The sequence below is a fragment of the Leptodactylus fuscus genome, chromosome 1, assembly GCF_031893055.1.
Source record: "Leptodactylus fuscus isolate aLepFus1 chromosome 1, aLepFus1.hap2, whole genome shotgun sequence".
NCBI lineage: Eukaryota > Metazoa > Chordata > Amphibia > Anura > Leptodactylidae > Leptodactylus > Leptodactylus fuscus.
The window spans coordinates 111,089,684-111,105,756 of NC_134265.1; the positions used below are offsets into that span (position 1 = coordinate 111,089,684).

The 16,073-nt window shown below is 43.3% G+C and overlaps 1 protein-coding gene across 1 annotated transcript in view; it reads right to left on the bottom strand.

Moving 5' to 3' along the window:
• Window positions 1-6,044: 6,044 nt before the first annotated feature.
• GGT1 (gamma-glutamyltransferase 1) overlaps window positions 6,045-16,073 on the bottom strand; it is a 67,955-nt gene continuing 57,926 nt past the window's right edge. Inside the window, exons 9-13 of the mRNA XM_075276013.1 lie at window positions 14,480-14,667; window positions 11,087-11,214; window positions 10,113-10,225; window positions 9,530-9,643; window positions 6,045-7,157 (exon numbers count right to left, since the gene is read on the bottom strand). Of these exons, the coding sequence (XP_075132114.1) occupies window positions 7,011-7,157; window positions 9,530-9,643; window positions 10,113-10,225; window positions 11,087-11,214; window positions 14,480-14,667 (690 nt within the window). The 3' untranslated portion in view covers window positions 6,045-7,010. The remainder of the gene's footprint in view (window positions 7,158-9,529; window positions 9,644-10,112; window positions 10,226-11,086; window positions 11,215-14,479; window positions 14,668-16,073) is intronic.

Sequence of the window (16,073 nt, forward strand, 5' to 3'; positions counted from 1 at the left end):
TACGGGGTCTCTGCTGTCCATTCACACTGAGATTTTTGGCGAGGATTTTAGTGAGGAGAAAATCTGCTTCAGGAATTAGGAAATGGTTTTTTGAAGTGGTTTTTGGAGCGTTTTTGAGGCTTTTTTAGTTTTTTTTTTCTCCAGCACAGTATATTAACTTTGAAAAAAACGCTAGTGGTTTTTCTGCATGATTTTAGCCAATTCCGTGCCCATATCCGAGACTTGGATTTTCTGCCTTCCATTGACTGCGTTTGTTTTTGCAGGCGGAATCTGCCTGAAGGAAGGGTTTTTTTCCACTAGCGGAAAAATTCCGTGAGTGGAAAAATAAAGCTAGTGGAACCCATAGAACTCTATAGGGAAGCATTTTTTACACATGGATTCTGACGCGGATTCAGTGTCTAAATCAGCGCCAAAAAACTTCTTTTGAATCGACCCTTTGGGTAAGTTCACACGGATCCACCTCAAAATCCTGACCAAAATGACGGCTCCCATTTAAATCAATGACTTCAATGGGTTCCATCTTACGCGCGCTACACATTGAAATCAATGGGAAGCTTTTTAACCCATTGATTTCAATGTGTTACCCACGTTAAACAGAACCCATTGAAGTCATAATGGGTTCATAAACAGAACCCATTGAAGTCAATGGGATTCTGTTTTGAAGTGCTCACTCTGACACGTGTTTACGTGTCAGAATGAGCGCAGCTTTACTCCGTGGGAACGGGCCCTTAGAGAATTTCTTTAACCTCTTCACCTTGGGGTCCCATTTGACCATGCCATCTGAAAGGTAAAGTGTCTGCGATCAGAGAGTTTCAGGTCTCAATCACTGCGACTGATTTTCCGTGGTGTAAAGGTAAGTTCATATGGAGTTTTTTGGACCGGAACCTGAGGCGGGTAGCCACAACTGAAAGCCATTGCACTGCACTGGCATCCAGCCGCGCACACCGCTCCGGATTAGGCCCGATGAATGGGCCTAGTCCGGAGGAGGGAGTATCTTCATGGCGAATTCTGAGGCGACTCGGCCTGAAGAATGAGCATCTTGCTTCTTTTTTCCTGGAGCTGGAAGAGACGGCTCCCAGAAAAAACTCCTGAGTGGCTCCCATTGATTTCAACGGGGCTTCACTTTTCATCGCGTGACATTTTTTTTTTTTACTTTTTTTTGTTTGAAGCAGCGCAAGACAGCTGACGTTCTCCCTGCGCTGGTTCAAATGTCTACGTTTCAGCGTAGGTGGCGTCATCACGCCGCCTACGCTGATACACAGACGTCTGCCAGGAGAAAAGGATGCGGCGGCAGCGGGAGCAACAGCAGCATTGAGGTCGGTAAGTATGAAAACTTTGTTTTATAATAGGCCACTACCTGCTGGAGTATTCCTCCCAACAGGTAGCGGCCTATATACCAACCTCTCTGGATCTGTTCACTGCCGCCCCCGTTTCCCCTTGTACTATATGCCACGGCGGGCGGTAGTGAATAGGCCTGGGCCCAGGCCGTGATCCCACTACCGCTATTATTATATTCGGGGGTCTTTTCAGACCCCCGAGTATAATAATCGGAGCCCCAGGGGAGGAGAGAACATAATAAACAATGTTACTTACCTCTCTGGGATCCGATGTCAATCTGACAATGCTGAGGCCCAGGTCCCGCCCACAGGCCCCGCCCCACAAGAAGTGGGTAGTAGATCTTCTGACTTGGTCATTTTATAAGTAGCTCGCATGCGGAAAAAGTGTGAGCACCCCTGCTCTAGCATGTATCCACCTTGGCAAAAGTGAAGCCCCGTGTCTCCACTTTAACAAAAATGTATCCACCTTACTCTAGTATGTCTCCACCTTGCCAACATACATTATTGTTTTATATAATAAACAGTAGGCACCTATCAATAATGCTGAAGTAAAAGATATCCCCTGGGAGGTATAAGCGGCTTTAATAGTCTCAGTGACCCACCGGGATGTTGTAGCTTTAGAGGCCCTAAGGCTTTTGTTTTTCCCCATATAATTAATAAGGAGGTTTTCCGACCTCCTAATGGGGCGGGTGTGACAGATAGATAGATAGATAGATAGATAGATAGATAGATAGATAGATACCCTGTTTCCCCGAAAATAAGACATCCCCCAAAAGTAAGGCATGGGGGGAGGTTTTGTTAAATTGCCTAATATAAGGCACCCCCCGAAAATAAGACATCCCCAAAAATACTGCAGCCGGCAGAACACTGTGCACGATGTTCCGTGTGCACAGGTATGCCGGCTGCTGCCTCTGCTGTGATACCACTGTTCCTGCTGCTGTAAGATGAGCTGAGAAAGCATCGTATGCTGCGGGGAGTCCACTCTCCCAGCTCATCCCACAGCAGTCGGAACAGTGGTATCACAGCAGAGGAGGCAGCCAGCTTTCCTGTGCACACGGAGCACAGCGTTCAGCCGGCTGCAATGCTCACTAAGTGAGGCTCTCTGGCACAACCGCCGGAAGCCTCGCTAATCTCTGCTAAGCCCCGCCAACCACTTCCACCACCGCGACCAACAGCAGCACCAGCGCTGCTATGAAGATGGGGATGGTAACTAGCATACCTCCCCACCACCACCTCTTGCACCACCTACAACCGGCAGTCATGCCGGCACTCCGTTAAGGAAGCACCGGCATGACTGCCGATTGTCCCCCGCTAAGACACTGTCTTATTTTCGGGGAAACAGGGTAGATTCGTAAGCACCGGACCAAATCCAGTGTATGGAATTTCTCCTCCTTAGGTGAGGCAGGAGAGGGAAAGAAGGCTGGAAGGGAAATAAGCTGATTAATATTTGTTGTAGACGGAACCTTGGGGCAAAAACCCGGAAGGAATCGGAGCTGCATGTGGTCAAGGAAGAAGGAGATATATGTCTCTGAAGACAGGGCTTGCAGCTCACTGACCCTTTTGGCAGAAATTATTGCCAGCAGAAAAGTCACCTTGCAAGTTAGGAACTTAAGGGGGGCTTCTTCCAGGGGCTCAAATGGATCTTCAAATAACACGGTAAGGACCGTAGTAAGGTCCCATTGGTGGACAGGGGTAGTCACCACTGGTCTCAGCCTAGTTGCGCCCTTGATAAAGGTGCTCACTAAGGGATCCTGAGACAAACGCCTCCCCAGATAGGCGGCCAGAGCGGCTACATGTACCTTCAATGTGGCTGCAGCCAGACCCCTGTCTAGACCGTCTTGAAGAAAGTCCGGGATAGCCCCAGTAGGGGGATCGGCGGAGTCCACTTCATGTTGACCATCAGTTCATCATCACTCGACCTCATCCTCCTTCCCAACAGTCAAGCTGGACTGTTGAGAAGGAGGATGAGGTCGAGTGATGATGAACCGATCGGGTGGTAGATGGTCGAATTCTATGGAGTAGCCTTGACGAATTATCTTCAGCACCCATGGATCTTGAATATGGGAGCTCCATGTCCTTAAAAAATGTGAAAGACGTCCTCCGACAGGGATAGGGGCCAAAGGGAGCTGCCCCATGTCAAAATTTCAAAATTCAGGTTTCCTCTTTGGGTCTTCCCTGGGAGTACCTCGTCCGGACCCTCTAGGGCGGTATCTTGAGTGCCGCTGTTGCGGCTGGCGCTTGTAACCAGAAGAGGAACCTCTAGCTGGAGCCCGTCTGCTCCTAGATGCCTGGGGCAAAGATTTTCCCTTACCTTGACAGGCCCTCCATAAGGACGTCAAGTCCCCTTCCAAACACTCTCGGGCAGCTTTGGAGGCGAAAGCCGCCCGCCAGAGCTTCAACCAGAGAGGCCTTCTAGCTGCTGTGGACAGCGCCATTGATTTGGAGGCGATTTTTAGCTGATGTCGAGAGGACTCCGACAGATAGTCCACCGCTCTGTGGAAGTTGCTCATGGAAGACAATATGTTGTCCCTATTGACCCTGGAGTCAATGTCGCGCTCTAGCAGAGATATTCGAGTGCAGAGGAAGTCTGCAACCGCGGAGGAGGCTATATCCACGGAAGCTTGGGCAGAGGTGGCGGAGTAGACTTTCTTCAAATTAAGTCAGCCCTGCGGTCCAAAGGGTCTTGCAGATTTGATCCATCCACGAGGGGCACCAGGGTCCTACGCGACAATTTTGCCACGGCGAGGTCCACTTTTGGGGGAGGCCCCCAGGAATCCCACTGAGAAGGGTCCATTGGAAACAGAGACTTGAAAATCCTGGATAAGGAGTGTCCTTTCTCCGGATGTTTTCATTGTTGACTCATAATATTGGCCAACGTAGCGTCCGCATGGAAGGTGATGTGACCCCCAGAGGCAGACGTGGAGGCTTCCCCATCAAAATCCAGGTCCACTGTAAACCGGATGGACTTCAGCAGCCTGGCAGTTTGATCATAATGAAACACAGGTCTGCTGGAAAGAACAGTCGTCCTTGGAGGATTCCTCGTCAGCTACCCGAAGTCGTTCCAAGGGGAGAAGGGACAACGAACGTCTCTCTGGGCATGGTCTTTTGGAGAGCTGAGACAAGGTGGATCGGATATCCTTCAAGGAATCATCTTGGAAGAAAGAAAAGAGTACATAGCAGAGGGACATATAGCCTGAACCTGTACATCTGCTGAACCTGTACTCACCATGTAATCCTTGACCCAGGCCATCATCTCTCTGGAGGAGGGCTCCTCCAGTGGAGGGCCTTTACACCCACAACAACGGGCCCACGGACAGCCGACATGCTGCTGATGGTAAGAAAACTAGGAGGGGAGCCTAGCATAATGGAGCCAGAAGGTAGAGGTCCCACAGACTGGGGGGAGGGGGGGAGGGGAGAGATGCCGGCAGACGGCACGCTAGGATATTAATGGAAAAAAACTCTTCTAATCCTCAGATGAGAAGAAGAGAGACTAGGCGCTGCAAACTGCAAGCAGGAAAAGAGAATGCAGCAGTGTGCCCAGGAGTCAGGTAAGACTACACCAGGCCCACAAGAGGACACAAGTCCTCCCACCTGTCCTCTGTCACACAGGACAGAAAAAAACACACAGAGGGGAGGTTCTTGTGTCCTCTTATAGGGCAAGCCATGTATTTTATTGGCTAATAAAAATATTCCGCCTGTCCTACTAGCACGTAGGGGCAGAAATACCCCACATTGTGCCGCTGCTACGGATGACAGGGAACAGAGTTTTGGCATGCATTTGTTTCCACCAATATTCCGCCAGGTGTCCGGGCAACAAAATTTCGGAGGTACCACACATTTTTCTTAAAATTTCAGTTTTCACATGCCTCCAATACACCTCAATGTGCTGCATGTTAGCACCTGTGGCCAGATCAACAAAATTTCTCTGGGGATTTACAGTTTGGTGTCTATGACCTGAAGGAGCTCACATCTCAGTAATGAAAACCACCTCACAGGCAGACTTGTGTAGTTGCCCATAGCAACCAATCAGAGCTCAGCTTTCACTTTACCTCAGCAGGGGGCGCTAGCAAGATGTAATGTGCGCAGTATTCTGCTCCTACTGTTAAGTATATGATTACTTTTGCCAAGGTGGATACATGCTAGAGTAATACCCATCTTTCCAACAGTGTAATAAAATGTGGCAGTGTAATTTGAAGCCCAATCTTTAATGGGGTCCCTACTTACCTTGTGGTACCTTGTGGTATAGTTTATGTGGCAGAGGGGCCTTTGGGGCCCTTGTAGGGTCCAGGGCCCAGTAGCAACTGCTACCACTACACCCCTTAGCTACCCCATAGTTACAACAGATGTGCGTGTCACAATATGGCGACACAAAGATATTTTTTTATTTTTCAAAATTTAGAATTTTTGAAAGTGTGTTATCATGTGATTTTTTTGTAAAGCTTTTCAGTACACTGTATGGATATTATATTCTGAGGACAAAAACAAAAATGCTATGGCTTTTGGAAGGCAGAGAGTAAAAAACAAAACTGCAATGATGAAAAATGGCGGAGGTGAAAGGTAAAACTAGACGTGTAATTTGAGGACATGAGGATACTGTGTATTGTTCAACCTTTTTATAGTGTGTCATAAGGTTTTTATGTATACAAATATGGAAATACAACCAACCAATACAAGAAGTTATAAAAGTCTTTACTTTAATGGACGGAGACGGAACAATAAGTCAAATATAGATTCCGTAAGGAAGGCGAGTGGAAAGAAAAATATCCCTGTCCGCAAATTCCAAAAAGAACCAAATTTGCCACCTATTAAAAGCATGTACATTATTTATACAGCATGTACCTGTTAATGTAATAACTATTAATGCAGCTGGCATATATCTGACCGAATGTCTTAGTCTATTTAATTGATCCAGACATTGGCTGACAACCAAAGAATACTCCCTGACAGTAAATGGAGCTGGAGTACATGTACATTACCCACTTACGTCACAGTACAAAATGAGCTTTTTGGCTACAACTATTTTGGCAGCATCTAATAATTTTAGCTTTTCATTCTGCCCACCCTTCATTTAACTTCCAATATCATTTTAACACCTTATTGCACAAAAGCTATCACTTGGTTCAAAGCTGTGCAACATATCCATCCCACGACCTTAATGTAGATGTCTTGTCAGCCAGTGGTGGTGATGCTTTGCCAGATGACTGGTGGTCTCCAGAAGAAGATACATATCCTCTGTAATGTTTTCTCCCTTTTCTAATTATGGAATGACTTCGGTTAGTGAGAGATCATTGAGGGATCATGGAGTGGTCATGGAGGGATCATGGCGTTCTCCTTTGGTTTGTCAGGGTGAGCAATTGATAAAAGGCACAGTTTGATTTGTCCAGTGTTGCACATTATCATGTAATCCCATTTGCATATTTGATGACAACATGACAAGTATTCCCAGTCTATAGCAGCACAGCAGGGATTCCATTATTTAACGCACAATTGTGCATACTATGTAATGAAGAAAGGCAGAATTCAAAGTTTGTGTATTTTTAGGATTACACATTTGGTCAATGTAATTTGGTCCCTGAGTCAAAGTCTTAAATTCATTGAAAGGATGTTCAAATCCTATGTAGAAAAGGTTAATGTAGACTTCAGATCACGATCAGCTGCCCGTATAGGCTACAATCAATAGCCTGCAGGATATCCTCCCTTTCTGGTGTCCGAAGCTGCAGCCCACTTGCCTTTGGTCCGTACAACGGCCTGGACCACAGATCCAGCTCTTTTTGAATACACTACATAATGATTACGTTTCCGAAGCTCATCTGCTATATGCTGGAAGAAAGAAATATGAGGCATTAAGAAAGAAAACAATAAGGATATCAACTGTCACCCAAATATAGGATCAGCGAACCCACAGTGCTCATAGTGTAAAAAATAAACATATCTTTTCCTTTCTTTCATGTTCACCAGTAAGCCAGATTGAAAAAAATGGAGTTGGACGGTTATCCTTGTTTCTCTGCTACTGGTACAAACATAACCCTACCATGCATTGGGTTGTACCAAAGCTTTACTAAATGTAGACCTAGTTAGTATCTTTCTACTAAAAGTAACAGATTGTTATGTCGATAACAACAATTGTATCACATATATAAATGAAGTTACAGACAGATGCCTACCCCAACCATGTCTTAGTCTGGACAAAGTCTACCATACTTCCATACTTACTAGCTGTCATGCAATATTGCCTTGATGTCACCCATGTAGCCCTGTCTTTCCTTTGAAGAGGTTTCGGCATTGGAATGTTGTAGATGTACATAAGTAAAATTACACTAATGGACATCCTGAACACTTCGATATTCCTCTACCCCTCTTTATCTTGCATCTATTAAATGGGCATTTATATATTTAGAATAAACAAAACTGGCAGCCTTCAAATAATACAAATTCAAGTTAGTGTCTTTATTCCCAGATGTGCGAAGCTTGACAAAGGTTCCAGTGTGAGGGAGCGAAATGTTGCATATCTGGGATTAAAGACACCAACTTGAATTTTTATTATTAGAAGTGCTGCCAGTTTTGTCTATTCTGTTGACTCTGGGAAGGTGACCATTCCCTTCTGGATCTGCACCCATTTCTGGTATTTAAGCTGTGCTGCTTTATATTTTTTCCACTTATATATTTAGATATATTTTATATATTTACTTATATTTTAGTATGTAGGTTTTAGAGGAGAAAAATAGGGAAAAAAAATTTTCAGGCAAAAAATGGTAAAATATTTAATATATGGGAGTTGTAGTTTTGGAACAGCTGCAAGGCCACATTGACAGGTGACTCTGCAGCTGTACGGGGATGTATAGGGTGTTTTTTTTTTGTGGGGCCAGGTGTACTTTTTAGATATACCATTTTGGGAAATGTTTATTGCTTAGATCACCTTTTATTTAATTCAGAGGCAAAACAGAGAGAAAAACCCGGCAGTTTAGCACTTTTGATTTTGACGTTCACTGTACATAAAAATATTAGTAGACAGGGCATTTTCAGACACAGGGATACCTAATGTATATGTTTCACAGTAATGTTATACTTTTATATGTATTCTAGGGAAAGGAGGTGAACTTTTATTTATTTTATTTTTTATTATATTTTTTTTAAGTGTTTTTTTTTGTTTTTTGTTTTTTTACTATTTTATTATCCCCCGCCTAGGGGGCTTGAACCCGCAATCATTTGATTGCAAGTCCCATAGACGGCAATACAAGTGTATTGCCGTCTATGGGAGATTCTATACATTACTATCGCGGAGGGTCATACACCAGCCGCGATAGTAATATATATCTATGACAGGCCTGGGAGCCTTCATTAGGCTCCCGGCTGTCATCGGAACAGGTCGGCTCCTGCGGCCTCGCCGTGCAGGAGCCGGCCTGCATCACTAAAGGTATGGGGCCGGTGGGGACCGGCCCGGGGCTAACTTACTGCCGGGACCTGTGGAGGAGGAGCGGATTTGCAGCATGGCCGCGCTACTGCCACCGCTGGTTTTCTTCAGCGGCAGGAGCGTGACAATCTGCAGGCCCCGGCAGCTAAGACACTCCCCGGCATCCGCCGGTCTATTACAGCAGATGCCGGGGACTGTCTTAGCTGCCGGGTCCTGCAGATTGTCACGCTCCTGCCGCTGAAGAAAACCAGCGGTGGCAGTAGCGCGGCAATCTGCAGGCCCCAGCAGCTAAGACACTCCCCAGCATCCGCCGGTCTATTACAGCAGATGCCGGGGACTGTCTTAGCTGCCGGGGCCTGCAGATTGTCACGCTCCTGCCGCTGAAGAAAACCAGCGGTGGCAGTAGCGCGGCCATGCTGCAAACCCACATTAAGACTATAAGACGCACCCTTTGTCTTATAGTCCGAAAAATACGGTAATACATATTTATATATAACAGTATGTGACACAAATGCATAGACAGACAGTCATGTATACTTGACAAAGTAAGAATATCTAAACAGTCATTGCCGACCAATACCATACCTAGGTAGACCGTTGATATATGCCCCATGAAAGGAGGGCCCTCAGGTTCCTCTTACAAAACTCACAAAGACCAAGTATTGTAAATGAACCCTCCCCCAACTGCCAGCATCCCAACTCCAACTACTCGCAACAACCATTTCCAGTTCTAAATTTTGCTATGAGCACTCAAGACATCTATGTATGCTCGGACACTGACCTCATCTATTGTCTCTTCTACAGTGGTGTCATTGGGGAATAGCTGATTGTGTACCCGTGCTAGCTCCACCGAATTCTCCATATCATAGCCAAACCATAGAGAGTTCATAATGACCTGCAAAAGAAGAGATAACATTGTACCTGATACTTCCTAGTGACACTGTCATATATTCTTAGATAACTATCGGGCCAAATGAATTGCCTTACATGTCTCTTACAGTTTTAGTTTACAGTTTGGTATAGTTTATGCTTGGTACGATAAGCAGGCAGTCACAGGGACAACTGGAGCAGATCTTCAATGTGATGACCCCACTAAATATCTCCCCAATATCTTTTGTACTTCTGGAAGTATGACAAGAAGGACATCATATCTGAACCTTCCATTTATGTCTCCATGAAACTATGGTGACTAGTAAAAACACATTGGATAACATTGTTATTATGGTGATATAAACATGTTGGGTTGATTTACTTTCAACAGATGGGATGCGAACATTTTTTTCCACGTATTTAACAAACGTATTCTATGTTAGGGCTTTATTGTTTTCCCAGTTTCAGCTGCTCCCCTCTTCTCAGTTTCTTACCAATGCTGTTGAAGTGGTGATTTTAGATCCCCCAGAAGCTCCAACCACCATATGCACATTTCTGTCCTTATCCAGCAGGACAGATGGACACATTGAAGACTGAGGTCGTTTACCTGCAAGAGTTTTTAAAGTTAACATCACTAATGTTTCAAGTTCTTTGATTCAACTTCATGTATACATGTATATTCACAAAATAATATAAACATATTACAACCCCCCTGCCCAATTCATTATTATTAACAGGAAGTCTATTGGGTCCAAAATGCCTACCCAACCAATAGTAAGGTAGTGAATGAAAATTTAATAGGAGCAAAAACTGACTTTTGTGGTTAGAAATCAACAATGCAAGGAGCATATTTTTAGGCATATACTAGTCAGCCTACTAGAACACTGGGAGTAGACTTGATTTGCCAAATTTGCCTGTAGATAGTCTTAAATGTTCTAGCTTTTAAATTGTCACTCCCACTTTAGTTGTGTAAACATTTTTAGTAGGGGTATAACTTGGGGGGTGCGAGGGTGTAGTTGCATCGGGGTCCAGGAACCTTAGGGGGCCCATAAGCAACCGCAAATTAGTATTCAGATTGCAGCTTCCATCTGGCCTATACGCCAAGGAGATCCACAGACACCACACTAAGGTTGATTAAACTCCTTAGCTCCTGTAACCATCACTATCAAGAATTTGATGTAGGATGAGGTAGGGGGCCCCGGACTAAAGATTGCATCGGGGCCCTGAAAACTTTAGTTACGCCACTGATTTTCAGCCTCTGCCTTTATCCTGTCTGTCTGAAGGTAAAGCTGGCAAATGACACCCGCCGCCAGTGCACCAGCAGTGCTATCTACATTTCCATAAAAAGCTGATTATCTCTGCATTGGTTTGTAGCCAAATAGTAAGTTTCTTCTCCTTTTTAGCACACAACTGTTAGCTTTGGGAGACATTTTAGACCTGCTAGACTCCCTTTAATGTCTAGAGATACCTGGTTTGATAAAATTAGCTGGTGATGGTGGAATACCAAACCCGTTGGTTATGAATGGTGAGCCAAAGTCATCCATTTCATCATTGAAGATAATTCCAGTTACATTGGAGCGCACCTTAGATCCAAAGCTGAAATAAGATAATATTGCTTAGAAAATATATTATTGTACATATATACCACAGTAAAAGACCTCTACATGCATACAACATACTGCTAAATAAGATAAGAGATAAGATAAGATAATCCTTTAATAGTCCCACATTGGGGAAATTTCAGAAATTTCAGTAAATGCAAACATACAAGATGCCAGGAGATTTCTTCCCATGAGTATAACATAAAAGTTTTAGGCAGGTGTGGAAAACATGCTGCAAAGTATAGAAAATAAAATTATTTTATTTTTGTGAATTAATAAAATGAAGTGATTGAACAAAAGAGAAATCGATATTTGAGGTGACCACACTTTGCCTTCATAACATCATCAATTCTTCTAGATATACTTGCAGACAGATTTTGAAGAAACTCAGCAGGCAGGTTGTTCCAAACATCATGGAGAACTAAGCACAGATCATCTGTGGATGTAGGCTTGCTCAAATCCTTCTGTCTCTTCATGTAATCCTAGACAGACTGGATGATGAGATCACTTAGGGTGGGTTCAGACGGGGTGTTGTGGGCCAGATTTTGAGGTGGTGGTCACCTCAGAATCCGGTCCAAAAAACGGCTAGCCACGCCTATATGCCGTTGCAGTGTATACAGTACACCGGCATCCAGTCGCTGCATTCCGTTCCAGATTAGGCCACAATGAATGGGCCTAGTCGGGAGGGAGTGTCGCAAGGCAGATGTCCGCTGCTGAATCAGCTGCAGAATCCACCTGAAGAAAGGACATGCTGCTTGTTTTTTCCACGAGCGGGAAAAAAAACGCTTGTGGAAAAAGTAAATTACCAGCCCTCATTGATTTCAATGGGAAGTGTTTTTTTAGCCGGATTCTGACGCGGATTCCGCATCAAAATCCAGCCCAAAAAACCCTGTCTGATCTTGACTTTACAGGACTTCTCCTCCAAAGCGTGGTTACATCAAATATTAATTTGATATATATTTCCCTTTTATTAATTTACTTTGTGTTTTTTAATTGACAAAAATATACTATTAAACGTGTCAATTTTTTAACACATTCTTGCCCTATAGCATTTTTTCCAAAGCTGCCTAAAATTTTGGTTTAGTAGTGTAGATTCTTAGATTAGTACCATTTAACTTCTCATATGTTTTTGTCCTTGGCCACAAAAGCATCTATACCTATACGTCTATAGGCGTTATAGCGTCTATACCTTACATATGTATTTTCAGTTTGGGGTATATATATTTGAAAGACAACATAGGTGTATATTCAACTACTGAAATACAGTTAGGGCCAGAAATATTTGGACAGTGACACAATTTTCGCGAGTTGGGCTCTGCATGCCACCACATTGGTTTTGAAATGAAACCTCTACAACAGAATTCAAGTGCAGATTGTAACGTTTAATTTGAAGGGTTGAACAAAAATATCTGATAGAAAATGTAGGAATTGTACACATTTCTTTACAAACACTCCACATTTTAGGAGCTCAAAAGTAATTGGACAAATAAACATAACCCAAACAAAATATTTTTATTTTCAATATTTTGTTGCGAATCCTTTGGAGGCAATCACTGCCTTAAGTCTGGAACCCATGGACATCACCAAACGCTGGGTTTCCTCCTTCTTAATGCTTTGCCAGGCCTTTACAGCCGCAGCCTTCAGGTCTTGCTTGTTTGTGGGTCTTTCCGCCTTAAGTCTGGATTTGAGCAAGTGAAATGCATGCTCAATTGGGTTAAGATCTGGTGATTGACTTGGCCATTGCAGAATGTTCCACTTTTTTGCACTCATGAACTCCTGGGTAGCTTTGGCTGTATGCTTGGGGTCATTGTCCATCTGTACTATGAAGCGCCGTCCGATCAACTTGGCAGCATTTGGCTGAATCTGGGCTGAAAGTATATCCTGGTACACTTCAGAATTCATCCGGCTACTCTTGTCTGCTGTTATGTCATCAATAAACACAAGTGACCCAGTGCTATTGAAAGCCATGCATGCCCATGCCATCACGTTGCCTCCACCATGTTTTACAGAGGATGTGGTGTGCCTTGGATCATGTGCCGTTCCCTTTCTTCTCCAAACTTTTTTCTTCCCATCATTCTGGTACAGGTTGATCTTTGTCTCATCTGTCCATAGAATACTTTTCCAGAACTGAGCTGGCTTCTTGAGGTGTTTTTCAGCAAATTTAACTCTGGCCTGTCTATTTTTGGAATTGATAAATGGTTTGCATCTAGATGTGAACCCTTTGTATTTACTTTCATGGAGTCTTCTCTTTACTGTTGACTTAGAGACAGATACACCTACTTCACTGAGAGTGTTCTGGACTTCAGTTGATGTTGTGAACGGGTTCTTCTTGACCAAAGAAAGTATTCGGCGATCATCCACCACTGTTGTTATCCGTGGACACCCAGGCCTTTTTGAGTTCCCAAGCTCACCAGTCAATTCCTTTTTTCTTAGAATGTACCCGACTGTTGATTTTGCTACTCCAAGCATGTCTGCTATCTCTCTGATGGATTTTTTCTTTTTTTTCAGCCTCAGGATGTTCTGCTTCACCTCAATTGAGAGTCCCTTTGACCGCATGTTGTCTGGTCACAGCAACAGCTTCCAAATGCAAAACCACACACCTGGAATCAACCCCAGACCTTTTAACTACTTCATTGATTACAGGTTTACGAGGGAGACGCCTTCAGAGTTAATTGCAGCCCTTAGAGTCCATTGTCCAATTACTTTTGGTCCCTTGAAAAAGAGGAGGCTATGCATTACAGAGCTATGATTCCTAAACCCTTTCTCCGATTTGGATGTGGAAACTCTCATATTGCAGCTGGGAGTGTGCACTTTCAGCCCATATTATATATATAATTGTATTTCTGAACATGTTTTAGTAAACAGCTAAAATAACAAAACTTGTGTCACTGTCCAAATATTTCTGGCCCTAACTGTATGATCCCTTTCAATCAGAGGTGTATCAGAGGTGTACTTAGAATCTCCTGGGTAACAGTGCAAAATCTCAATAGGCTCCCACCTACCACATGATAGTTACAATACTGGTGTCCTGTTATGTGCCAGGGTGGTCTCTGGGCACTAGGGCGCTTACCATCTCTGCCACCCCCATAGCTACGAGTAAATAAGCAATAAAGAGAAAAGGAGTAATATCTATCTCTAGCTAGTGATAGCATGTAACTTTCAATAAACATGAATTATGTTGTGTTTTTTACTGAATGATTACAATAACACTAAGGGATATGATAGAAAAAATATACAGATCGCTTTCTTTTCACTCTTACTATTGGTTGATGGTGCTGGTGGCAGACACAGCACTTCCATCCTCCGCTACGATTGATATGTGTGCTGTGCCGTGGTTATCTGGAGTGTAAAATATAGGCTCATAATATTCCGCTGAGTGGGTGGTATTACTTGTGATTTTCTGTCTTATGTCCTCAGAAAACTTTTCTGAAGTGATGTTAGTCATTACCTGCAAGTAGAAACATATCTATGATGTGACACATGGATGTAGAAATAATATTACAGATGTCAGACTCCGAAATTGTGTTTATAATGGACTATCATATATCCTGGCTATATAAGGTCTCATGTATTTAGAAAAGTCATGTCTGTGGAGGCAACGCACAATGTCCCTATGGTTTCCCATTAAAGTGGTGTAGAAAATTTGATCTAGTTAATGCTTATAATAAGATGTAAGGTGTGTCTTGCAAAACTGTAAATGTTGTGCATTGTTAATATTATTTTTTTTATTTGTTACAGGTCACTTCCCTTTAAAAAAAAAGTCAGTGATCCTGACTCATGATGTAAGACCTGTTGTGTAATGAACCATTTTGCTGTTTTCTGCAGGTCCTCAAGTCAAATGAGCTCATTCCATAAACATGGCACGATTTCTGGCACTGGAAGGTTTATGTTTACTTCCTGGATTGTCCTGTATTTAGCTCCATCCATCTTCCTATCATCTCTGACTTTTCCCTGCTGAAAAAAAACATCCCCCCAGCATGATGCTGCCTCCACCATGTTTCACAGTGGGGATGGTGTGTTTAGTGGGGGATGAGCAGTGTTAATTTTCCACCACACACAGCACTTTGCATTTATGCCAAAAAGTTCAACTTTGGTCTCATCTGACCAGAGCACCTTCTTCCATATGTTTGCTGTGTCCCCTATATGGCTTGTGGCAAAATGCAAACAACACTTCTTATGTCTTTCTTGTCTTCATAATGGTTTTCTTCTTACCACTCTTCCATAAAGGCCAGATTTGTGGAGAGCATGACTTCTAGTTGTCATGTGGACAGATTCTCCCACCTGAGCTGTGGATTTCTGCAACTCCTCCAGAGTGACCATAGGCCTCTTGGCTGCTTCTATGACCAGTGCTCTCCTTGCTTGATCTGCCAGTTTAGGTGGACGGCCATGTCTTGGTAGATTTGCAGTTGTAGAATACTTTTTCCATTTTTGGATGGCATGAGCAAAGTTTGGGATATGTTTTTATAACCTAACCCTACTTTAAACTTTTCCACAACTTTATCTCTGACCTGTCTGGTGAGTTCCTTGGTCTTCATGATACTGTTTGTTCACTAGTGTTCTCTATCAAATCACTGAGGCCTTCACAGAACAGGTGAGACTTATACACAGCTGGATTCTATTAACAATTGTGTGCACTGGATTATATTTAAGGGTATCAGATTACAATAGGCTGAATACTTTTGCACTTCCCACTATTCAAATTTTTATTTGATTAAAATTTTGAAAAACCATGTATCATTTTCCTTCCACTTTACAATTATCCGCTACTTTGTGTTGGTCTATCACTCAAGATCTCAATAAAATTCATTTAAGTTTGTGTTTGTAAGGTGACGAAATGTGAAAAAATTCCAAGGG